This window comes from Carcharhinus amblyrhynchos, chromosome 3 (genome assembly GCF_965287045.1).
Source record: "Carcharhinus amblyrhynchos chromosome 3, sCarAmb.v2.hapA, whole genome shotgun sequence".
NCBI lineage: Eukaryota > Metazoa > Chordata > Chondrichthyes > Carcharhiniformes > Carcharhinidae > Carcharhinus > Carcharhinus amblyrhynchos.
Genome location: NC_137326.1, coordinates 99,451,286 through 99,478,237, shown reverse-complemented (window position 1 = coordinate 99,478,237; position 26,952 = coordinate 99,451,286). Strand labels below are relative to the sequence as shown.

General features: G+C 39.4%; 1 protein-coding gene across 5 annotated transcripts; it reads right to left on the bottom strand.

Moving 5' to 3' along the window:
- Window positions 1-5,398: 5,398 nt before the first annotated feature.
- ccnl1a (cyclin L1a) lies at window positions 5,399-25,316 on the bottom strand. Of its 5 annotated transcripts, XM_080185582.1 has the most exons (11): window positions 25,097-25,316; window positions 24,908-24,982; window positions 23,465-23,574; window positions 14,895-15,015; window positions 14,742-14,806; window positions 11,245-11,344; window positions 10,731-10,835; window positions 9,983-10,124; window positions 9,076-9,187; window positions 8,500-8,592; window positions 5,399-6,249 (listed from the first exon to the last, which is right to left on the bottom strand). In XM_080185582.1, exons 1-11 carry the CDS (start codon window positions 25,298-25,300, stop codon window positions 5,895-5,897), a joined length of 1,482 nt encoding a protein of 493 aa, XP_080041708.1. In that variant the 5' UTR covers window positions 25,301-25,316; the 3' UTR covers window positions 5,399-5,894. The 5 variants fall into 5 exon arrangements, with proteins under 5 accessions (XP_080041708.1, XP_080041710.1, XP_080041712.1 ...); XM_080185584.1 differs by lacking the exons at window positions 5,399-6,249; window positions 8,500-8,592; window positions 9,076-9,187; window positions 9,983-10,124; window positions 10,731-10,835 and adding exons at window positions 13,915-14,006; window positions 14,409-14,422; XM_080185586.1 differs by lacking the exons at window positions 5,399-6,249; window positions 8,500-8,592; window positions 9,076-9,187; window positions 9,983-10,124; window positions 10,731-10,835 and adding an exon at window positions 14,409-14,422.
- Window positions 25,317-26,952: the final 1,636 nt, after the last annotated feature.

Here is a 26,952-nt window from a genome sequence, read left to right as displayed (position 1 = left end):
CCATTTTCTGCTTAATTACCTATATTTTATGTTTTTCACATCTTGACAAGAGAGACTTATTACTGGTATAATTTTCTGCTGCAGTGTTGCTTTTCTGGACTTCCTTTTTATATTTCTACACCATGTATTCATTCAAGTGAGCTTCCCCTGCATTCATGAGATTTAAAGTTTATTTATTAGTCACAAGTAGATTTATATTTACAATGAAAATCCCCAAGTTGCTACACTCTGGCACCTGTTTGGGTACACCGAGGGAGAATTTAGCATGGCCAATGCACCTAACCAGCATATCTTTCGGACTGTGGGAGGAAACTGGAGCACCCAGAGGAAACCCACGTAGATGTGGGGAGAACATGCAAATTCTGCACAGATAGTGACTCGAGTGGGAATTGAACCCGGATCCCTGGCGCCGTGAGACAACAGTACTAACCACTGTGCCACCATGCTGCCCCATTTGTTTCCCATCCTCACATTCGTATATCATTAAACACTGAAAAATGTCCCCTTGTTTCTGAGGCACCTTCATGCAAAAATCAAGCCAAAGTATGAGATATTAATGGTGGGATTTTCCAATCTCACTCGTCCTGAAACCAGCCCAAGATCAAGAGTCATTTCCATGGTCTGCCCCTCGCTTACACCGATTCCCATGGTGGGCAGATCAGTAAAATTCTGGCCATTATGTAAGCAAGAAAATCTTAAAAGGAGACAGGTTTTGGAAAGCAGCATCTAAAGCAACTAAAGGGGGGCACTGATGGTATAAAAGGGGAAAAGACATCTCATCAGGATCACAGATACTCGGTCAAGGAGTTACAAGTGGTTTACTGAGAAACAAGAGTGACAGGTCACAATCAGGACACCTGACCTTTAACAGCAAAGCAACTACTAGAGATCACGGATTGAATGCACGGGAAGATGAGGTGAGTTGGTTTGATCTTCATCACTTGTAACAACCTTAGTGCCAAGTTGGCTGCTTATGTATAGCCAAAATTAGTTTGGACCCACCTTAAGGATAATGGCTAATGAAAGCATCAAACTGAAGCCAGCATACTATTTTCCTATTAAATCCCAGGAGGTAGGTGCCCATGGTCAATCTCCTGTTCCAGCCTCAAGGCAGGCTCTTGTAAGCCCATCTTGCTACTTTCTCTCAATTAGTTTGTTTTAGATATATTGACATAAGGCTCCATATTACTCTGAATGTCAACAAAACAGAGTGTCATCGACTTCAGGAAGCGTAAAGCAGAACATGCTCCTGTCTACATCAATGGGGACGAAGAAGAAAGGGTCGAGAGCTTCAAGTTTTTAGGTGTCCAGATCACCAACAACTTGACCTGATCCCCAATGCCGACACTATAGTTAAAAAAGCCCACCAAGCCTCTACTTTCTCAGAAGACTAAGGAAATTTGGCATGTCAGCTACAACTCTCAGCAACTTTTACAGATGCACCATAGAAAGCATTCTTTCTAGTTGTATCACAGCTTGGTATGGCTCCTGCTCTGCCCAAGATCACAAGGAACTACAAAATGTCGTGGATATAGCCCAACCCATCACACAAGCCAGCCTCCCATCCACTGACTCTGACTACACTTCCCACTACCTCGGCAAAGCAGCCAGCATAATTAAAGACCCCCACACACGGTGGACATTCTCTCTTCCACCTTCTTCCTTTGGGAATAAGGTACTAAAGTCTGCGGTCACGTGCCAACAGATCTTCCTTGCTGCTGTCAGACTTTTGAATGGACTTCCCTCGCATCTTAGCTATGACTGTAACACTACATTCTGCACTCTCTTGTTTCCCTCTGTGAATGGTACGTTTTGTCTATATAGCACGCAGGAAACAATACTTTTCACTGTATGTTAATACCTGTGGCAATAATAAATCAATTATGGTCCAGATTTAAAACCAACAAGATGGCTGTGTATCAAGGTTTATTTGATATATGTAAACAGAATGGTATGACTCCGTATTTTGTAGCACTATTTTCATGTACAAATGCTAAACATTCTATGCTTTGCCTTTCCCTACCTTTTCTCTCACTTTCAATAAGACATATTTCAAACCACAGATCATTCATGAGTCAAAACAATGCTTTGGTAAGAAAACTGCTCCAAGATCTTGGGTCTGGCAGCACCTGTGGATAAACAGTCGATGTTGAGTCTGTGTGACTTTTTCAGCGCTCTGAAGAGTTATAGACTTGAACCATTAACTCTCTCTCTCCACAGATGTTGCCACATCAAGTTTTTAAAGCATTGTTTTTATGTCTGATTACCACTATCAGCAGTATGCATGATGCTGAAGAACTTTGTCACAAAGGTAAACTGTTCCAAATGGCAATTCTGTCACAAAGCAGAACAGTAGAATGTACTCAGCTTCAAAGAAGCAGGGAATTCTTTCTTATTCATTTGTGGGACATGGATGTTGCTGGCTGGCCAGCATTCATTACCCATCCCTAGCTGCCCTTGAGATGGTGCTGGTGAGCTGCCTTCTTGAAGCCCTGCAGTCCATGTTCTGTGGACTGACCCACAATGCCGTTAGGGAGGGAATTCCAGGATTTTGACCCAGCAACTGCAAAGAAACAGCGATATATTTCCAAGTTAGGATGATGAGTGGCTTGGAGGGGAACTTGCAAGTGGTGATGGTGTTCCCATTTACCTGGTGCCTTTGTCCTCCTAGATGGAAGTGATCATGGGTTAGGACGATGCTGTCTAAGGATCTTTGATGAATTGCTGCAGTGCATCTTGTAGATAGTACATGCTGCTGCTACTGAGCGTCAGTGGTGGAGGGATTGAATGTTTGTAGATGTGGTGCCAATCAAACGGGTTGCTTTGTCCTGGATGGTGTCAAGCTTCTTGAGCGTTGTTGCAGCTACAACCATCCAAGCAATTGGGAAGTATTCCATCACACTCCTGACTTGTGCGTGGGAATGTTTGTGGACCCTCCTCTCCAATGATTTATTTAATTGTCCTCTACCATTCACGACCGCAGAGCTTAGATTTGATCTGTTGGTTGAGGGATTGCTCAGCTCTGTCACTTGCTGTTTTTGCTGGTATGCAAGTAGTCCTGTTTTGTAGCTTTACCAGGATGACATGACTTTTTTTAGCTGTGCCTGGTGCTGCTCGTGGCATGCCCTCCATTGAACCATGGTTGATCCCCTGGCTTGATGGCACTGCTTGAGGGGGGGATATGCCAGGCCATGAGATTGTGGAGTACAATTCCGCTGTGTTGATGGCCTAGTGCCTCATGGATGCCCAGTCTTGAGTTGCTAGATTGGTTCAAAATCTGTCCCATTTAGCACAGTGATAGTGCCACACATGATGGGAGGTTACTCTCAATGTGAATGCAGGACTTCGTCTCCACAAAGACTGTACGGTGGTCATTCTTACTGATATTATCATGGACAGATGCATTGGCAACCAGCAGATTGGTAAGGATAAGGTCAAAGATATTTTCTCTTCGTGGTTTCTTCACCACCTGTTGCAGATCCAGTCTAGCAGTTATATCCTTTAGGACCCAACCAGCCTGATCAGTAGTGCTGCTGCTGAGCCATTCTTGGTGGTAGACATTGAAATCCCCCACACAGAGTATATTTCGCACCTTTGCCACCATCGTTCAACATGAAGGAATGCTGATTCATCAGCTGAAGGATGGTACATGGTAATTACTAAGAGGTTTCCTTGTCCATGTTTAACCTGAAGCTATAAGACTTTTGGGGTCCAGAGTCGATGTTAAGGACTCTCAGGGTGACTCTCTCCCATCTGCATACTACTGTGCCACCACCTCTGCTGGGTCTGTCCTGCTGGTGCGATGGGACACGCGTCTGCATGGCCTCCCCAATGTACTATGCTTCGGGACATCCTTTCCTGCAGTCTATAAGGCAGACAACGTTGGCTGAGTTGCAAAAGTATGTGCTGTGGACCTCGTGGATGGTGTTCTCACGTGAGTTGATGTCATCCATGTTGATGATCCGGCATGTCTCGCAGAGGTTGCTGTGGCAGGGTTGTGGTCACTATTCTCCTGGTCGGTTTGAGGTTGTGTAGTTGTTTGAAGGCAAGAAGTGGAGGTGTGGGGATGGCCCTGGCGAGATGTTTGCCTTCATCAATGATGTGAAGACCCTGGATGTCACAGCTTCTCCACTCTGGGGAAGTACTGGACGATGACAGGTACTCTGTCCACCGTGTTTGTCAGCTGAGAAGGTTGGTGTGGTTTTTTGCTGTGACACATCATAACTGTCAATTTATGAGTCAAGCGCCAATCACCAGGCAAGACTGTTATCTCCCTGTTGGGGAACACTTAAGTGGTCATAGGCATTCAGCCTCTGATCTTCAGGTAAACATTCTGTCACTGAGCAGAGACTGATAGTCAAATTCCGCACACGAGGACGGCCTCAACCAGGATCTTGGGCTCATGTCACGCTATCTGTAACCCCTATGGCTTGCCTGAGCTTGCAACATCTTACTTAACTGTCCTGTTTGGAGACAATACACATCTCTTTAACCTATGCTTAACACTATCTCCACTCACATTGTCTGCACCTTTTAAGACTTGAATAACAGATTAGCTATTAAGACTCACATTCCAATCAGTACTCTGTAAACTGTGCACGCCTTTACATGCTGTTTCTGATCAGAACTTTCCACTCACCTGACAAAAGAACAGCATTCTAAAAGCTTGTGGCATTTATTATCAAATAAACCCGTTGGACTTTAACCTGGTATTGTGAGACTTCTTACTGTGTATACCCCAGTCCAATGCCAGAATCTCCACATCCAGGGATGGTAATGGTGGTGTCTAGGGTGTTACCCGTAAGATATGATTCCAATGAGAATGACTTTATCAAGTTGTTGTTTTACTAATTTGAGACAGTTCTCCCAATTTTGGCACAAACCCCCAGATGCCAGTAAGACAGACTTGCAGGGTCAATAGGGCTTTGTTTTACTGTTGTCTTTTCTGGTGTCTAGGTTGATAGCAGGTGGCTCTGGAGTCACATGTAGGCCAGACCAGATAAGGATAGCAGACTTTCTATCCTAAAGGACATTAGTGAACACAATGGTTTTTTTTTATAATTGATAATGGTTTCATGGTCATTAGTAGACTCTTAATTTCATTTTTTTATTGAATTCAGAACATTATTTGAGTTTCTGAATTAATAGTTAAGCAATAATACTACTAGGCCATCACCTAAATGACCATGAAATGAAAATTAAGTGATTTGCCAGATCAACTGCAATCAAGCACATTCATTTTCATTAAAAGCAGTATCTCAGCTGGGTTAGCAGCATCTGTTGACTCTATTCTCTCTTCACAGATGCTATCAGACCGGCTGAGGTTTTTCTATTTGTTTTAGATTCCAACATCTGCAGTATTTTGCTTTTATCATTTTCAGGAAATATACTGGTTCAGTGTAGGCAAAGAAAAATGTATTTATTGACTAGCAAAGAAAGTAGCCCCATCTTGACCAGTCTAACTTCTTGCAAATCACAGAAGACAAGCTTTTTAAATTTTTATTTTTCTGTAAAAATGTATGACCACATGCAGACTAAAAACCAGTCTAACAAAGTAATCACCACAGTTTTAACAAATGAACTCATACTTAAATATACCCACTTTCCATTTCATTGTATAAAAATAAGGTATATTTCTACAGCAATCTCCTTTCAAATTCTGTAGAATAGAGAGAAACTCTGCATACACAAATCTGTCCATGGTTAACTGTACACTGTCAAATAAAGTATTTTTATATTTCTGAAAATGTGCAAATTCTTTTCCATTAATGATCTTTGCATAAACCAATAACTATTTTAAACAAACCCTTTATAAAAAGCATCATTTACAAGTCAATATACTACACATTAATGTAAGTAGATTTAGGCATTATTGTTAAATTAGCTCTCAGTATTTACCGACGATGCCTGCTGTGTCCTGAGTGACTACTGCTGTGATGTTTGCTTTTATGGGATCTTTCATACGAGCGTGAACGCTCATGCCTATCCCTATGGTGCTCTTTCTCATGACGTCGTTTCTTCACAAGATCACAGTGGTCCCTGGATTTACTACGACTGCGTGATCTACTGTGGGATTTCTTCCTCTTGTGACCATGCCTAATAGAAATCTTTGTTTCCTCATTGCGATGAGATTTTGATTTGATGTGTGGTGACGTATGATTGTGACGCCGACGAGGGGACACACTGTGACTATGGGACCTGCTCCTTGATCGGGAACTGTAAGTCCCAGATCTGCTTCTTCTATTGTAACTGAAGGAAATAAAAAACAAAATTAAACGATGCAAAACAAAACAACCAGCACCAACAATAAATTACAGTTGGTTTTGTACATAGGGACAAGGAAAAATACTTAACCTAAATCATTTGAAAGCAAGTGTAAACACACAAGGCCAGAATTTGTAACACTCTCCCTATCAATATAAGCAGCCTCAATGTTCTCAGAATAGAGAATGAGAATAGGGGGCAATCAGGTAAACATGCTCACATTCAAGGTGAATATTAGCTAAGCATGGACAACGATGGAGCTGTAATGTTTCTACACATCAGATTGTCCTACAATCACTTTCTCCATAATGAAAATGGCCATTTGAGCAAAATATCTACAAATGTTTTTAGAAATGGTCTGGGAGAACAAGATAAACTAGGAGCAGCAGGTCAAAGGGGGGAAAAAACCCTATAAATTTGGTGACTACAATTACTTACATCAGAAAACAATTATAAAACATGACTAAAATTCACAAAAGCATTGTATATTGGTTACTCCTGCTCTAAATTTGATGTGTTTGTTATTTGATCTGCAAGAAAGAAAATGAATAATTCAGGGTAAAGTATTGCTATTCAGAATATGATATCACTGTGGTTGTTTTACTATAGATCTGTAATCCTGAGGTCTGCAGATTTGATCACACCATGACAACTGGGGAATTTAAATACAACAGGAATTTGGAATAAAAAGCTAATATCAGTGATGGTGATTTGGAATTAATGGATTGTTGTCAAAACCCATCTGCTGCACTAATGTCCTTTTAGAGAAAGAAATCTATGACCCTTATTTGGTCAGGCCTGTATATACTCAGTGGGTTTGACTCTTAACTACCCCCCCCCCCCCCCCCCCGAATCTAACAAACCACTCCATTATATTCAAGGCAGCAGTCCACCTTCACCTACTCAAGAGCAATTAGGGATAGGCAATAAATATTGGCCACTCCAGCCTGACGGTAAAGGAATAAAAGTTGGCCAGTGACAAATAACTGGTAATCCAGTAATGGCCCATTTTACTTTGAACAGATTAGGATTCCAATGCATATCTCCATAAAGAATCTTACATGCATTCACATTTCCCATTATAACTGCCTATGTGCACACAATGTTTATTTATGGATCTTGGTATACAATCTGACTAGTATCCAAATTGCTCACCATCTCCTGTTGTTAAACTACCTGTTTTGCTCAATAACTTTAATTCCTATGCTCAAAGCAAGATTTAAAACATTTTAAAAATCCAAACTGCTCATATTTATTGTTCAAATTGCCTTTTGATGTCTTCACAATTTTGCATAATCCCAGATCTTTACCTAAACCAGAATTTGGATTTTGCAGTTTGCCTGGAAGCATCAGTGCCAAAACTACTGATGTTATTTTTAAAAAGCTTCTATCACTTTCTGATCTAACTCTACCAGTAATTTGAAGGGAACAGCAAGACAAAATTTACTTTTATTTAATTAAGACTGTTTGGTTGCATGCTATGCAGGAAAGTGAAAGAAATGCCAAGTGTTCTGGTTACAACTTCTAAATTTTTTTGTTTAGTGTCCTGAAAACTTGGTGACAAGACAAAGGTGCTTCTAGAAAGCAAAGACTTGTAAATAAAACCAAAGCAAAATTTCAGAAGGAAACAGAAAATGTAGAAAGAATGGATAAAGGGGCTCCTTTAACTCCCAAGTGCAGGTTGCTATCGTTGCATTTTTGTCCTGCCACAATATATCATACCACCCTATCTAAAAAAAAGACATACAGCATGAAGACACCAATTGTGAGCAATGCTACAGATCAACATAATCTGTGGTGCACATTTGTCAACTTTTTGCACTAGATATAGTAATCTATAATAGGGATTAGGCACAACCATTGTTATCACACCATGGGGACAATGCAGCACTACTATTGTTAAGAGGTTGCAATTCAAATGAGTTTACATTAATACTGGAAGTTTAAAAATAGGAACAGAAACAATTAAGGACCAAAATATATTATACAACTAGGTCCAAGTATCCCCACTGCTCCTGATGACTATCCTTAGCCATGGCTCCATACACAACAGGAACACCAAGCACAGGGTGACTGAATCCATTTTTCTATAAAATGGATCAAATAATGCCAGAGTATCAAAATGCATGAATGCATTTTGGGTCCCATCTCAATTTTTATAAATATAACATGTAATTGACTTTATATATCACAAGCTGTAATATTTTACACCCACTTAGACATTCCAATACTTACTGCCTTCTTGGCGAACGGGACCGTGATCTTGTTCGTGACCTTGAACGGCTGACACTCCTACTGTTTCGGCTTTGCTTACCTTCTTTCCGCAGCCTATAGATTAGTGAAGACAGAATTTTTTGAATTATATGGAGATGATTTAGAAGTACAATGCAACAATTTTGAGCAGCAGTACCTCAACAATCATAAATCAAGAACAAGGAAAAGTTTGCACGGCCAAAGGAAAACAGACTTGCCAATTAGATCTTCCAAGGAGCCAACACCCACTTTTTCCCCTGCAAGATTGAGTTTTTTCCTACTTTGGGGTACATCTTAAAACAGACAAAACAGCCAGCTCTAAATACACTGAAGAATTTCATGTCAGTTTCAACTCCATGACATCACACCAGCACGTTCATGTGTGCATTGATGTCCTGTGCCACCTATCTGTGTAACTAAACAAGTTGAACAGCCTTCATTAGGTTGGAAATTAATGTTTTATATTGTTAGCACAAGGGTCGAGATTTTACTGCATTTATACGCTTATATTTAATAAGCACTCAGACTCAAGTTAAACAGGCAGCTGATAGTACTAACCCATTGTAAGGGCTTTTAGAGTTCAACTGACGGTCTTCTGGTTCTTTTTTGATAGTTTTAGGATTTTGAATTCCAGGTGTCTTCTCTTCAGTTTTAGTTTCACGGGGAGAACCTGAAACAAAATATTTTCAGAATCTGACACATCAAATATAATAGCGTTTTAATTCTGAAGCATATATAGCTGTATATTTACCTTCAAGTACAACAGTAAAGTATTTCAGTTACAATTCATCAGATTAACCTCAATTTTTAAAACTTAAACTTTCAGCTAAATAGGCACCCACAACTAAGTCACAAAGAGATGCTTTATCAATCCTAGTCAGACCAATGGACAATCTTGGGACTGGAGATTGGCCTGCTAGTATTTATTATGTAGAGTCTGGACATCAAATATACATTTGTTGGAAGAGATTAGCAGCCTTGTCTCATAAGACCATGGCTAATGCAATGGCAATTGAACTCAAGCCCACCTTCAGCAATAACGTTCTGAAGTAAAAAGCATCTCATCTCCAGTGTGTAAGCCTGGGCAAAAATTATATACCACGGGTTGCCTGATCATCAGGGACCACCCTGGTAAAGTTCAAAGGAATGCAAACTCCACGTTGCAATGGCTTAGCTCCAGAATGTGCTGGGAAAAATTACACATGACATCAGTGCATCCTGGGGGGGTGGGGGGGCATGCATGCTCTCCTCAGAGTTCCTGTGATGCTTTAGTCAAGGGTCAAAAGGCACCCAATGTCCGTGTGCCACCCTGAGGCAGAGCAGATACAGATTTGGCTGTTTCACATTGCTACTGGTTAAAATGGGAAACTAGCACACAAAAGCAGAGAGGAGGAAGAGTTAGTATGCTTTCTGCTTTTGCTTTCCACTGAAGACAATTTGACACTCAAACATTTCAAATACTTACATGGTTTAGACCCTGGAGAGAAGCCCCCCAAAGTGGAAAGAGCAGGAGTTCCATCAGGGTTCAGCCCTTTAGCTTTCAATTTAGCTTCTTGTAATGCAACCTTCCTCTTTTCTACTTCTTTCTCCACATGTTCATAGTTAGGCTGTTAAAACAGTAATGTAATCAAATCAAAGGCTACCAAATATAGTACAGGCAGTCACAGCACTTACAACATTTATAAATTTCAACTTTCATGACAACACAGCAGCACATTTATATGCAGACACTGATGTTCTGCAGCATCCATCTATATAACTGGACAGGTCAAAGTCTTTATTACGTTGGAAATTAGTGTTCTATACTAGTAACTTCTTTTGGCATAGGAGTTGAGATTTTAATATGCACTTGTATTTCATAAGCACTTGAAATCCAAAAAGTTACAAACAGGCATCTGACTGTGACCAATGGTTTCAATATGTCCCTCATGCCAACTAAGCAGCATAAGCCAATCTGGGCAGGCATCAAAAGCAACTTGACAGGGCATGGGTTAAGAGCACTTATATGCCCAGCACCACACGAGTGATTTCCACCTCAATTCAGGAACCAATCTTCCATTGTTCCTATGGGAAAACTGGTTCTGACTTCCATGGTTTTCAGGAACCACTTGTAACACACGTCCAAGGACTGTCTGTTTTACACAATGGATGGCCAATGTTTAACCTATTGGGACATTAGAAATATGGGAAAAAATATTACTTGTCTAACTGACCTTTTTTCGAGTGTAAAGTTTTAAAGTGGTGATGCAGATATCCTGGATTTCCTCCTCTTTTGCGCCAAAAAGCACAAACCAATGAGGGCGATTTGGTAAAGCAATCTGAAGATGTAAAGAAAAAATGAAGCTAAACAATATGAAATACGTAATTCCATGCAACACTGAATTGCAAGTATTAATTAATAATACCACTAGATCATTAATTGGCAACCATGTGGATATCTACCCATTTTGGAATTTCCCTTACCTCAGCTATACCACAAGAGAATCTACAAGTTTTCAACTAGAAGGCATTAAGGCCCATAAATGCAGTATTACTTTGGCTCCCAATTAATATGCAGCAAACTGAGCATTTAATATGGCATTCATTAAATCAGATGTTAACACTAGGGAGAGAGCCCTATTCTGAATTATCACAGGCTGATTATAAAGTGAATTAGTACAAACAACTTGGGAGGAAAAATTACAAGTATTTCCAGATTTTTTTTTAAACCAGTTACTGTTCACTCACTTGTAAAGCTCTAGCTGCAAGATAGATGCAAGCACAAGCTACAGTTTCAGGCTTAAACCGGACAAATACACTTGTGCGGAGACTGTCATTCATATAATTCCTGAAAGACATCACATAAGAGTTATTAGTAGTTAATTAATTCCAAATACATACAATAAGAAAGGAGACTCATAACATTGTTCTTTTTTCTTAGTCGGGTTAAGTTGATTGCCATGTTAAATTGCCCCTTAGTGTTAGGGACTAGCAGGGTAAAAATGTGGAGCTGTGGGAATAGGGTCCAGATGGAATCATTGTCAGTGCAGGCATGATGGGCCGAATGGCTCCCTTGTGCACTGTAGGTATTCTATAATATGATTCTATGAATGTGCCCTCTGATATCTTCAGTACAGACCTCAAATTTCTAATAAAGGCATCATTTGAAATAAGGAATGCACTACATAAACAAACATTAAGCCACATTTCAAATCTATAAATATGCTTGCACAAAAAAAACTTACAGGGAATTTTTCAAACCATCCAGCTAAAATTCTCTAGCTGCTTTCAAGGAAAAGCAACATCCAAAGTAAGCTAAACAGACAGGTTCCTAAAGAGGATGCATGTAGTCCCTGTTCTAGAAACAGAATAAATCAAAGTAGATAATTCATGCCTGTACCCGCGCTCACTGGCTTCTCAACAGAACAATTACATTTACAAAATGTGCTCAGGTCAAAGGGAAAAGTAATGCATCCAAAAAGATTTTTCTAAAGGAAAATGCATCATGAAAGACAGCAGGGCACCATACAGCGTATGGACCAGAGGCAAATCAAATAATGCAACCAGTCTACCAAACACAACAAAAATATTGGCAGCTCTGCTACTCTGCCAACTGGGAGGGAAAAAAGTGCCAGAACGCAGCTGTAGCCATGACCTGAATGGCCATTATGATTTACTGCACAATTCACATACCAAAACTGACAATCTGACCTCAAATGCCAACAGTCCCCTTGGAACTGTACCCTAGCAGGGTTACTGCCTTCATGAAGTCAGGGGAGAGCGGAAAGGATATAATATTTCCAAGTATACATCTACATTAGAACAGGTCAATTTGGAAAAGTTCCTTCATATGGCTGACAAGACCCAGGTTTGTAATTATGCCTGTCTATTAAAGAATTACATCCAAAACAGTCTCTCAGACTGTGGTTGTGTTTTCAGAATACCTATTACAGACCGCATGCATTTAACAATGGTTTTTTAAAAATTCAGTCAGGTAAGGGATGAAAAGTTTATTGAAAATCAAGTTAAGCCTTTATTGTGCTTTAAATTTGTCAAGAGCCACCACAATTAAGAAAAGATGGATGTGATCAAAAAGGTTTTCAGCTATTCGTGATTTTTAGCTGAGGTATTACTCCGATCTAGAAAGAGTTAGAAATGCCTCCACTTTCAAAAAACATACTAGTTTACAAGAAAAGGGTATTCCATTTTAAGATTTTTCAGGTAAATCTTTTCTAATAGTTCAACTGAAACTCTGTACTGCAGCAACATCCATAAAGTGACCAGCTTGACCTAATATTTCAAATCACAATGAAACAAAGGTAACTTTATTGACTGTGATTCAGATCAAGTTTAGCCAGAAGCAAAAAATGTCAAGTATAATTATTTTAACACCCAGTTTATTGATTTCAGTGTTCAAAATATCTAGTGCTCCCTTTCAGACAGACCAAAATCACTAGGCTGAATTTGAATGACTCACTGTCTTAGCTGCAACCACTGCAATTACTTAAGGTATAAAGTGGAATGATACCGATTCTGAAAGTTAGAACCATTGAAGCAAACAGCATTTTTTAGTGGAACATTTTCAAAGCTGAGGATAACTATCAGCTTGGTCTGGTATTCCAATGCATGTACAAAAGGGAGAGGCTGGTTGAATAAGTTCTTCCTATTTCGAGTGCATTCACAGCTTCCAGGCATCTGCACTTGTGACTGAGGCACCTGTCCTATGCAGCACAAACCTATTTCTTAAATTTAACATAGTCTAAACATGGGTTTTCTCTTAAAGCTTTCACTTTATTGGTTGCAATCTGCTGCATGGCAAATAGTCTTATCAACGTTCAGTACCCACTACTAAATGTTTACAATAACCACTGTCCAATAAGGTGAAGTTGTATTTTTTAAAAATGCAATTTAAACAGGTTCATGTAGCTTCAGAAAGTGGTCCTGGCCTTAATTAGTTTCAATTATAAACTGAAATTTAGTTTTCAAATATTAACCGCTATTTTTGTATTAGCATTTTCCATTTGTAGATGACGTCACAGGTAGACCCATCCTACAGGAATACACCCTTGATCAAGTGGGATCAACCGTATATGGAAAGGTCAAATTCAAACCCATGACCCATTCTACTATTTAGAAGAGAAAGACAGCATCAGAAAACAAAAAGTTATCATTTAGTTGAGATTGAGAGAATGATGTTCACAAGCCTCCATTCTGCATTTTACTCTCAATTCTAATTCTGGCAGCAGAGCTGTATGCAATGAGAGAAACAGAATTAATCAACATGGAACTAGTTCAAGATGCAACTCACCAACCTACAAATAAATTAAGTGACTTAATGATCAGACAAGTTTAAAATTTGGGAGCGAATGAATTAAAATAATTTTTCAGATTCCTATAACAACATCTACTCTTCCTCACCCCCATCAAGTTCAAGTAATGAGCTAGTCATATCCATACAGAAAGCACAGAGAATTCTTGGCTGGTTGGTCTAGTCAAGGATAGGTTGCAGCCTGTAAAAGAATCTAAGACGTTTAGTTGTATGCGTCAAAATCTTGTATGCTCCAGAAATATTAAATATTTATAGTGTAGCAATTAATGATTTAGTTCCTTCTCTTCATGCTTTAAAAATTCACATTTTAAAACTTAGTCAACTAGAAACATTAGACATATAATCTAAGTTACTGCAAGTACACATGTTGAGTATCCATTTCCAGAAGTCAATACAAATCCTTCAAAACCCCGCCAGAACTAGATGATGTTGCCAGATGTTTTGTGACCACTTCAGTGAATAGCTGTCTCGGATGAGAGCTTGCACTGGATTGGCTGAAGAGGCAACCAATCAAAGGCCATCCTGAGGTCACGTAGTTGAGAAGCAGTTCAGAGGGCAGAGTTCTTTGAGTTCTATGACTTACCATCATGGACTACCCTTTAATTAAAAAGAGTAGAAAAAAGAACAAAGTTAAATTGAGTCCTCCTTTATGATAGTGAACAAACAAGCCATGAAAACAGTATATCGAAATTACAGTACCATGTTCATCAAGAATCAGTACAAATGCACACCATTTAAAAAATGAGTTGTTACACCGAATTGTTGTACCCGTTTCTGTATGGATACAATTACAAAAGTTAGAAAGCCAATTGTCAACTTTTAGCACAAAGAATTTTAGGTGTACAATATATATTAAATACACACTTTCAATTTCAGATACAGTTTCCTTGGCTTCACATTCAAAGAGGAGACTTACCAGGCTGTTTGGACAAGGGTTTGATTCCTTTCGCACTCGAGCACTTGGAGATACATAAAAATTATCTAGTAGGGAGAAGAGGATTAGATTGTTATTTTTAAAAATGTAACTTCCAGTTCTACATGAGTAAAATGCAACTGTCTACTGACTTACCTTGTGCGGATGCTTTACATGAACGCAAAATCCCAATTCCTTCAACACTCGTCTTTCTGCTTTGATCACTTGGTTTTTGGTGTTAATGTAGTTTTGATCAAGTATCAATGGTGTTGGAGTCCTGGTTTAAAAAAATCAAAACTATTTGCAAGTCTAAAACAGAAACTCAAAATTAGTTTGTTCTTCTAATTCTCTACAAGGGACTTTTTTCCCTTCCAACCAACCAGAAGAAACTCCTGTAACTGCCTCCAAAGCTTTGGTCTTGTGCTGTCCATTTCAAACTGAAAATTATACAGCAAATATGCTGAACAACCTGTTTAGCAGTTACCACCATTTATGAAAGTAAACAATATTCTAGAGTAGTAGAATCTATCCAAGAAAATAAGGCCATTAAAATAGTTAGATGGTTAGCAATTTCTGTTTACTGAACATCAGACATATCTAAACTTTAAAAGCTAAATCATGTGCATTTTGTTAATATTCACATTTTAAACAACGCCATACTCTGTGCAAAGACCTGACAGTAATCGGATTTGAATATCTAATTTAAATGTGCAGAATGCACAGAACATTATTCTGAAAGTAATCGCTTCATGCAACTTTTAAAATGTTTTTAATCATTCTTCTGATACCAATCTGCTCATAAAATCACACAACTAAGTCTTCTTAATGTTGTCATCTTAAACCACAGAAAAGATTCTGCAAAACATAAAATTCAAACACTCATAATTGACTTATTTGATATCTAAATTGTTTACTATATTTAAAACCAAGAGTTCAAAAACAACTTGAGAAAATTGTGGGTTTTTTTGATTCAAGACCAAATGTATGCAAGTCTTTAAAAAGGCATTCTCTGAAACAATACACACAATTGTACAAAAATAAAACTTTTTTCAAATCACCTACAAGGTGTTACCCCTACCCCTCCATATGTTAAACAGCTGTATTTGTTGGCTTTGTTAGAACTAAATGCCATTACCCCCCCCACAAAGTGCAATTTTCAAACAATAAATCAAATATTGATATAGTAAACTCAGCTCCAGACTTATTGGAGCAGTAGCCATGGGCCAAAATGGCTGACCTCTGACATTTTAATGGCAGCTCAGAAAGTTGTGTTTTTACATAATCAATAGGGCTTATAGGTGTTGAATGCCCGATTTAAATATAAAGTAATTTGGCATTAATTCCAGCATTTATGGCAATGCTCGTAAGATTAATTGGAGCATTTAAATTATAGATCTGAGCTGAATATCTTGGGGCTCAACAAATCCCAACTCTGTTCCAACATCTACTTTTACCTCTGTCTTATACCCACCACCCATTACATAATTTCACTGAAAGTCATTTTTAATATTTCCATATCAATAACATTAGTTTTAACAAGCTATTTCCCCATGATAGGTACGACTCCCCTACTTCATTGGCAATTACTTTTATTCTATTCTAGTCTATCAAAGCTAACTTCTAATTACAAGTCTGTAACACTGCTTACCAACCACCTACTTCTAAATGGGATGACGCATTTGCAGATATTTCCTTCTGCTGAACTCAAGCTAATTAATGCTCTCCAAGATATATGCATTGGTAAGCACTGGGATGTTCTAATTAGGTAATAAACACAGCATTGATTTAAAGTCAATCTTAATTCAACAGTTCCATTTACTGAATCTAAATTGACTAACTTAAATTTTATATAATAGTTAAAGTGGCCAAATAGGAGCAGATTTCAAGACAGTCTCAATATCCCTTTCTTTACCAATGAAATCCTTTAAGGTGGTCATGAAACATAATTGAGTATTTACTGTCTCTAGCTTTATATATATTCATCCCCAAAATCTTTGATAAGTTCAATTTCACATAAGAGTACTCAAAAATTATGAAACAAAGCCACCAGAAAGTAATACAGAATGTAATTACATACAGTAGTAAGTTTAAAATCTGACAAGTTTGTATTTCCTGAAATATTGTTTTGCTAATTGGGGCAGCACGGTGGAAGTGGTTAGGACCTGGGTTCAATTCCCAGCTTGGGTCACTGTGTGGAGTTTGTACATTCTGCCCATGTCTGCGTGGGTTTCCTCCAGGTGTTTCCGTTTCCTCCCACAGTCCAAAAATATGCAGATTAGGTGGTGGCCATGCTAAATTGCCCCTTAGTGGCAGGAGACTAGCTAGGGTAAATGCTTGGTATTATGGGGATAGGGCCTGGGTGGGATCGTGGTTGATATGGACTCAATGGGCCAAATGGCCTCTGTCAGCACTGTAGGACTCTATAATAGCAAATTCCAGTACCTACATTTAATACCTTCCTATCCCAACTACATCACCCATACATTTAAATATACATAATAAAAATACTTAATTATATACATAATAAAAATGCTTCCTGCATTCCTTAACTGTAGGCTCTGATCTTCTCAGTAAATTTTTTTTTGGAGTCAACAATAGGGTGATGTTAAAAGTGCATCCAATTCATTATGCAGCATGTCCTCGAATTTACGACGTTAAAGTTACATTCAATGGCACTTAAATTTATAAACTGACAATTTTATATTTACATAGGTATCAACTTTATGCACACCAGAAAACAAGTTCAAATATTCATACATGTACATCAATACTCTGCATCGCCCATCTCCCCAATTCGAGACACTCAGTTGCTGCTCAAAGACATTTTTAGTTGGTGCATCTTGTCTTTTAAAACTTTTAACACATAATAGATGAGTAAACTTCTGGGTTATTTTGATGAAAATAGGATATCAGGCCTTGGTTAAGGAAGTGATCCCCCATTTATAACTGTTTTCAGGAACCAATTGTACCACAAGTCTGAGCACTACCTGTACATCAAGTTTAAAGGAAAGCAAAGGCTAGCACTCACAAGAACACTTGTCCAAAGTAGTTTTTAACTGGTGAACCATTAACAGTTAAGGATGGCTCATGGATTTGTACGAAGATGAATAATTTAATAAACATTTGGATTCAGTCATTTGTAAAATGAAAATACCATAAATCAGTGAAAAGCAACCTTGAATTGATTTTACTTTTTATTCATTCAAGTGATGTGGGCATCTATTGCCCATTCCTAATTGCCCTTGAGTTACAGTATCGATAATATTCTCTTTGGATTTTGGTAATTAAGTTTTATTTCCTAATAGTTATTTACCAAGCATTTTAAATTCATGAGATTAAAATGTCAAACAGTTAAGATAGGGTACTAGTAATATTCAGATACAAAGCATTAAATGTAATGTTAACCCACTAGAATTTTGTACCTTTTAAACTGAATGATTTATAGAAAATTGAATGTTCCGCTGTTGAAACTTAAAACAGATTAATATGATTAGTGACCAGCATATTTACCAGTCATCCAACATGGAGCACATGCCCCCAGGTTTTGATTAGCAACCTGATACTGTTTAATGATCTTCCACTACTCTTTTCTGACAATATAAAATCCCGTAATTTGAAATCTTTACCTGCATGCAGTACTGAGAAATACAGACCAACAGTTCTGTGATTAAAATCTAGTCTCAGCTTAGCCAGGACATTTGCTACAAGTAGGTACGAGGAAAAACAAAAACATTAGCCTTATGCTTCCAAATACACACTACTGGAAAATGAACATGGATGAAGAGAACAAGAAGTGACTTGACTGACAATTACCTCCATGGACAATCAAAATGCAGATTGGTGATAACCTGGTGGTCCCTCAATATAATTACTCCCCAGAAAGAGCTGACACACTGATTTGGAGGGCAGGGGGGATGCATTAGAAGGGAATTCAGTGAAATGGGGAAGCAAGCAATGAAAGTGAAAAAAATCACAAGCATGGTATGGTTTTCAAAATTTTAAAATCAATTTTAGATAACTGTGCATTCGTGCATCTACCTGTCACTCTAATGATCCACGTTATCTCAAAAATAATCTTAAGAGTTTGTTGCCAGTATGAACTTCCCATTATAAATAACTGGGAAGTACATTTTATACTGGAAACTGCCCATGTAAAGTTTCTACGTACTAATTACACTCTCCCACAGCTGGTGGTGACATTTTATAACTGAGTTTTACATTTGCTTATATCTTGAGCTGGATTACAAAAAAAACTGTAAAGCTGCAACCTACAGCTTCCCTGCATCTTAAAGCTGCTGTACATTCTGCCTAGTATATTTTTTAAAAAAAACTTATACCACCTAAAATAGGGAGTAATTTGCATCTGCACACTTGTCCAACCATGTTAACTATGACAATTTAGTCACTCCATGCAAGATGTCTTGGGAAATTAAACATTAAAAATGCAATTATAACTTGGTGTTGCATAAAACTGCTCTTCCTGATAATTGCATGCAGTAAATTTTTTCTCTTTGCACTGACAATTAAAATCTTCAGCAAAAAGTAGCACATTTGAATATTATTTTAGTACAAGACTACTTTACTAACTAACAAAATAGTAATTATGGCTAATTATATTGTGAATACAAGATTAGCTGGAAAAATAATCTTGCAAAATTTAATGCATCATGGCATTAATGATTGAATAGAATCCCAAACATGCAGAAGAGCCACTTTTGGCCTATTGAGTCTGCACTGATTCTTTGACAAGAATATCTTAACCAAGTCCTCTCCCCTGCCCCATCCCATTACCCCACACATTTGTAATTCATCTAATGTACACATATTGGGACAGTAAAGGGCCAATTAATCTAACCTGCACATCTTTGGACTGTGGGAAGAAACTAGAACATTTGGAGGAAACCAAAGACACAGGGACAATGTGCCACTTCCACACAGAATCACCAAAGGCTGGAATTGAACACAGGTCCCTGGAACTAACAGGCAGCAGCATTAACTATTGCGCCACCTTGCCACCCTTGTTTCCAATTTTGATTCTGGCCTAATCTAACTTAAGAGTTTCCATTCCCTCCTTAAACCACATTTATACTTTGATATTATCTGACACTAGCATCATGATCACAGGCTAAGCTTTATTACTCCAATATGAGGTGCTAGCCAACTGTCCTTGCTATTTAATTTGCTGCCCATGATCTTCCAGACATTAGCTGATTATTTCAGATACAGCTGGTTAACCAATTTTAATTTTTTAAAGTCTACTTGTTTGGAAAAAGCTATTACTAGCTGTGTTTTTCTTCACTGGCGCAGTTAGAATTTATCAAGTTTAGGACGTTTAGTGCCAAGAACAAATCTTTCCAAGACACCAGGACAACCAAGTTCGATTAAGCAAACTCAGGCATACAAAGGCACAATACAGCAAGAGTCATTGGGGTTTTAATGCTAGACAGTCTCATTTGAAGTTTAAACATTCCAACATGCACATGCTTACAGAAGTTTGGTGCCAGTGTAACTTCATTCCAGCTATGAACTGCATCCAGCATAAAATATCCTAACCAATTCTGTGGTGCACCTCCAAAAAATCCCACTTTCTCTGATTCCAGTGTCAATTCAAGCCTGACTCCAAATTGAATTTCAACTGCAAAGCCAATGTTCAATAAAACTACTGCATACCTGCATTGTAGTCATGGAGTAAATGCTTCCCCCAAAGACTTGCATTCATATAGCAATTAAACATCTAATTCCTGTAATGTACAGGAATTAAATGTTTATCTAACAGTATCAACATATACCATTTCAAACAGCAAAATCTAACGAAACAGCAATGAGATGGAACAGCCAAAATGAACTGTTCTGTATTTGTTGAGCGAAGGTGAAGCACTACACAAGAGAGAACTCCTGAACAAAAAAGGATTGTAAACATTAGGTGTTTCATAAAGATTCTACTGCACCATTAAGGGAATATGTCTGAAATTAATTTGCAATGACCTGAGTCTAAAGGTGGACCTCAGTTGAACTTATCAAAAAGGCATCACCTGAAAGCAGCATTCTCTCAAACACTACACTGAACATAAGCCTGGATTGCACAATCAAGTTCTGGAGGAAATCTTGGATCTAGATTTTTCACTCAAACAAGGGTTCAATTTGAACCAATTTCTTATTGTGATTTCAAAATCAGAATTCAGCTGGCATTGTTAAATCAAAGCGAAATATAGCAACAAGGGCAGCTACAACTTCTCTTTTTGAGAAGTTGAACATTGCTATTAAGAATGTTACCCAAGCACAATCCGCTTGTTATATTTTGGACCATTATAACCGCTGTCAAAAAAAACTTAAAAATATGAACTTCTGTCCTTTAATCTACCACAAAAAACCCATTTACAGAAGTGCAAATGCTGGAGCACGTTATCATTAAGAACAGAATGGGCAATTCCTCAATTCACCACAAAATTCTATCCTTACTTTCAAAAACCAAGTACTAAAACTTGAGCAGTGTAACATGCAAAACATTTTGATCTATCTCCAACAATACCTCACTAATTTCAAAAGCCCTATTATAAATTGGGGAAAAAGCAACTGGATTCTTTACATACTTCAGGTTTCTGACGAAACATACTAACCTCCCTATCATTCAGAGTAGATATTTATTTTAAAAAGCCAAGGCAAAAATGTGATGGTACCACCTGGACAGCAAAGACAAAAAGCTGAGAACCAAGTACAGGAGTTCCTAGGTTTTAATGGTGCTGTGCCCAACCTTCCAAAGCCCCCGATTCCAGTGACCCGTTCAAAGAGCACTGGTTCTCCATCGGGATCAAACGGCACTTCTTATTTTCACTGTTGCCATGTCGACAGCTTCATCTTTACGTACCATTCCACATCACCCAGTCTTTGGTAAATGTAGTTGGTCGCTGTTAGGTTGGTTGCAAGGGAAAAAAGAATAAAAGTCAATATTGCATTTTAACTTCATGCACAATAGTAAAAATGATCACAGTAAGAAGCAACCCGATTTTCATATACAAATTGTATTATTCAAGACTAATCATCCTCTAATGATTTTTTTGAATCTATCATAAATCCTGTGAAATTATGGTTCATCATATTTTTCCTTTTTGACAAAAGAAATCTTCCTGGTGCATCATTAAGTCACTAAAAGTGGGGAAAAAGAGGTTAACTTTCTCTCCCTTCCCCGCAACAGCAATAGAACAGGTAACCTTAAAATTCTGCAGATTAAAAACCAATTAGCCTTCCATTTTAACTTTAAGAAATCACTTATCCCATTATTTTATTTACACAATACTGTGGCTCACCAATTTTCTAAAGATTACTAGCTTCAATTTAGCAGCTGACGTACAAAAATACAAATTCACACAGTAGAGCATTAGAATGCAATTCTAATTTCTTAGTTTTTCAAACTTTATGAAGTAAATGTTTCTTGGTTATCTACTACATATGCAAACTGGTGAAGCGGTATTACATTCGGAGTAGCTTTAAATAGTCAGGTTCAGGCCTGACATCTTCACAGATTCATACTGCCATTTATCTAGTTACGTGTTGCCTTGTGCCAGTGTTTCCAGACTGCCTTCTTCTGAGATGGGAAGGAGCATCACAATGTTGCATCATGACTCGAACACTCCAGTGAACTCCGGAAGGCCTTTACATAGTTTTCGCCTACTTAGCCAACTCACGAATTCTAGACTCTGGTCAGCACTTTTGCAAACTAACTAAAAGGAACTTTTATATTTGGTGCTATAGTTTGGGTCACAGAAGACCATTGCCTTTATTCCCTTCTTGCCCTTAGATTGTTGGCAAAACTGTAGGCCCACATTTTGATTTGAACTGTTTATACTATACAAGGAGTGTGCAATCTACAGAAGGTAAACGAGTCTGCCTCCAACAGTAACACTCCTTCATAGTGCTAAGAGTATAGTTAAATCTGATCACAACAGATTTAAGTTCAATTATAACAGCGATATGCCATTCTTATCTTACTTCACAGTATTGAGGTAAAGGAGGAATATCTTTCAATTTAAGTCGATGCCTTCTAGCTACCAATTTGATACAGTACAACTCAAACATGACTCCCTAGCTTATCTTAGTTTCCCTATTTTAGTTTATTACATGTTTGAAATTAATGTCTTACTGCTGAAACTGAACTCAAAATACAAAATTTCCTCTCACCAGATCACCTGATGTGCTCACTTTTCACTTCATTCCCCATCCAAATTTTATCTTTATAAAGATAATGACTCACCCTGGATTACAGGTTTACTCATGTTAGCTCGCTTGCAGCGCCCAAAAATGACTGTTCTTCACCCACAAGCTGGACAACGAACGTGAGCAGACTACTTGGTTAGAAATTTAGTGTCAGCCTACCCCCTTGAACACATTCCAGCATGAGTTATTGGGTTGTAAGGGACTCTTCTTGCTTATCCTTCCCCAATACTGGGTCACAGAGTTTGGGTAACAATGGATTCTTCCTATTCATCCCTCACGAACTCATGGGTCACAACCAAATGTAGCACCTTTGGTACTAAGTTCAGCTAACTCAGCGCAGGCCAAAAATTGAACCTGGAACCATCCTGGTTTGCATGGCTTATTACATCGTGGTTTTCCCCGCTCAGCCAGTGAAGATCAGGTGCAACTGATCAATAAGACTCCTGAAAGTTTGGGCATGTTAAGGAATGTTTTTGACAAATTAGCAAAAACTGGAGTTGAAGAAAAGGGCTTACCTTTTGCCTCTTAGCTGGCGCAAATGGTGGAATACATTTATGACATCTCTCACACGGCGAGGGGCTTCTTCAATTTTTGATGCAAGATTGATACAAGCCATTGCAACAATCTGAAAAATAACCATTTTCATTACCAGCTGATCTCTCGTTTAGTCACATGGCCAGTGGATTATTTTGAAATAGGAACAGAAAAAGCATTATTTGATATAACCTCTGATCTTTTAGACCACATCCTGAAAGGTAAATTCATATTCAGATAGCCAAAGATCAGTGTATTTTTGAGGAATATCACAACCTAAATCATTGAAAAACATTTCCAATGTGATCTGAATATGGGACACATCCCAAAAACTGAAAAATACACCAAGCAATCTCATGAGACATTGCACTGAGGTGAAGCTGAAGCACAGTTAGAAGTTGAAATATAACTGGACAAGGATTTGCTAATACTAGACATGAAAACAGCATACTTAAGAACGTGATAAAAGTTTACTTGAACATAAACATTTATTACTGGAGCCAATGCTAGTTCAGAAAGTTGAAAGAACAAATAATCCTGTATTGCTTCCCCCACCAAGATGGTGGGAACTAAAAGCTGCTCAAGATAACCACAATCAAAGTAAAGACCATCTGATAGCAGAGTAACCTGGCTACTGCTACTAAGTTAGGGTCAAAGATGATCGATAACAGACATTATGATTTTAAAAAGTTGTGTTATTTGATCACAGAACAATTACAGCATTAGAAGGCCATTCAGCCGATGGAGCTCTCGACAAGAGCAATTCAATTAGTCGCACAACTCTGCCCTTTTCCTGTAGCCGCATGCATTTATCTTTAGGTACTTAACCAATTTTTTTTAAAACCACTATGTCCACTACCCAGCAGGCTCGCTAGTATTTTTATTTCTTTGCCTATCACCTCTGTTGGGAGCCAGGAACGAGGGCCTAAACTTTAATTAACCTAGGGCATTCAAGGGTGATTTCAGAAGCAGCCGTAAAGAATCACAATTTGTAACTCATTCTCAATTCTCCAGAAATTTGTGATAAGGATCAATTGAAATTTGTTAAATCAGGGCAAAGTTAAGGCAGATCAGACATGATGCAATTAAATGTGCAGCCTGGTTCACACCCGCTGTTTCAGAAATATAGTGATGAGTAATCGCGAAAATACAATCCAGTGCCACAATTTCACAATAGACAGTTGGGACCCTGGTACTCCGACAGGGGGCTAGAAGCTGAACTCCAGGCCGGGCTCAGGGAGTGGGGGCAGGCGAGCCGCACACACTAGCCCCAAGGCTGCTTCTATCAAATCAACAGCCGGGCCTCCATTTCCAACAAATTCCTGCCGGGGCCGCCATAAACCGAACCAAATGTTTATACACACAAAAAAAAAAGCCCTCCCGGGATCCGCCCGGAGGAATTTCCCCACCGCCGGGGTACTCACCTCGAAACTGTGCTTGACAAAGGACTTGGAGAAGAAGAAACGCTGGAACAGGACCTGGGCCGTCGCCATGGCCACCTGCGGAGCAGAGAAAACGGGGCAAAGTTTCAGAGAGAGAGAGAAAGGTTGAAGCGGAAGATCAGGCGCGGCCTCCCCTCCCCCCACAGCGCCGGCGGCCCCGCCGATACCCACCTGCGGCAGACGCAGCAAGATCCCGGCCGACTGGATCAGCTCGCAGCCCAGGATCCGCAGGTCGGTCTCCACCTCCAGGTCCAGGCCATCCTGCATGGACGGGGTGGGCGAGAGCTTCTCCTCGGGGATAAGGGAGTTGTCGATGGTGAGGAAGACGGCCGAGTAAACCTTGTCTCCGATCAGGATGCCCTCGCTCGCCGCCATTTTGCCTCCGACAAAAAAATAAAATGGGAAGAAAAGGAACGGGCGCGGCGCAGGCGCAGTGCGAACCACTCCACTGCACCCACAGCGGCCGGCCCGTATCAATCCCCGTCACAATATAGATCCACAGAAAAGACACCCCAGAGCGACAAGAAAAAACCCTTCCAACAGTCCGGAAATACGCGCTGTCGCGTTCTTATTTTTTCCCCTCAGCTTCATCTGCCTGGAGGGACGACCCGAGATTGGTCATGGCGAAGGGAAATGCCGTGACGTAACCTAGTCTCTTCACATCCCCCTTCCCCCCCGAGCCACCCGGCGGAAGGAGCGATGCCCGGAACCCATTGCATCTCATCTAGCGGCGGAAGCGCGCGCCCAATCGCTGACGTCAGTGGGAGCCGCTCCTTTGTGACGCACGCGCGCAGTCAGACGCAATGTGACCAATTCTGACGGGGCGGACGGAGCGGGTGGGGAGGGGGAGGGGGAGGGGGAGGGGGAAACACCGCTGTCCTATTGGCTGCCTTGCCTTGCCAGGACAGGGACACGTGCTTTCCTGGAATGTAAAGACTGTTTCCCGCGGGCGCTGTTTGTTTCATTGAAACTGTAGCTCCCCAGCGTGTGGAATGATGTTTGTCCAATTAGAAAGACGTGCAAAAGTCCCATGGCTGCCACACTATTTGTAACCCTCATGACTTGCCTGGACTTGCAACGTTTCGCTTACTGTCCTGTCTGGAGACAAGACACATCACTTTAACCTATGCTTAAGACTATATCCACTCACATTGTCTGCCTCTTCAAGACTTGATTAGCTCTAAAAACTCGCATTTTAATCAGTATTCTGTAAACTGAATGTGTACCTTTATGTGCCCTGTTTGTGATCAGAACTCCCCACTCACCTGATGAAGGGGCTGAGCACCGTAAGCTAGTGGCGTTTGCTACCAAATAAACCTGTTGGACTTTAAACTGGTGTTGTGACTGTTCTTACTGTGCAAAACCACAAGCATAGCATCAACAAGCATCAGCAATGTTTTCGTAAATGTACTCCTAATAGTCATCATGCATTAATATTTTGTAAATGAAAATTTGAGTTGAGAAATTGGAGCCATTACAATTAAAGATTTTATTTCATTATTGACACAAGTGTTGAGATACAGTGTAGAGTGTTGTTTCATGTGCACTATACGGGCAAGACACACCGTTCATAGAGTACTGAGGGGAGAAGGAAAGCAGAGTGTACAGTCACAGCTAGAGTGTAGAGAAATATCTGCTTTATGTATGGTAGGTACATTCAAAAGTGATGGCAGCAGGAAAGAAACTGTTTTTGAGTTGGTGGTAAGTAACCTCAAACTTCCAAATCTTTTTCCAGATGGAAGAGAATATATCTGGGGTGTGTGAGGTCCTTGATTATGCTGGCTGCTTTTCCAAGGCAATGGGAAGTGTAGATAGAGTCAATGGATGGGAGGCTGGTTTCGTGATGGACTGGGCTACATAACCATTTGTAGTTTCTTGTGGGGTAACATTACTTTCTTGGTAATTGGCCATCTTTTTCCAATGATGAAATCAAATAATGCTCAACAGGTCAGGCAACATCTGCAGGGAGTCATGTTGGTGACTCCCAAGATTGGTGACTCCCAAGATTCCACCAAGATTGGTGGAAC

Bases quoted from the DNA above. Each gene is read 5' to 3' on its own strand.
- ccnl1a (XM_080185582.1), bottom strand. From the start codon at position 25,300: ATGGCGGCGAGCGAGGGCATCCTGATCGGAGACAAGGTTTACTCGGCC. The intron at 24,983-25,096 runs GTGGGTATCGGC...TCTGCTCCGCAG, and splicing joins TCTTGCTGCGTCTGCCGCAG to GTGGCCATGGCGACGGCCCA. The intron at 6,250-8,499 runs GTAAGTATTGGA...TATTTCCTTCAG, and splicing joins TCCCGTTCGCCAAGAAGGCA to TTACAATAGAAGAAGCAGAT.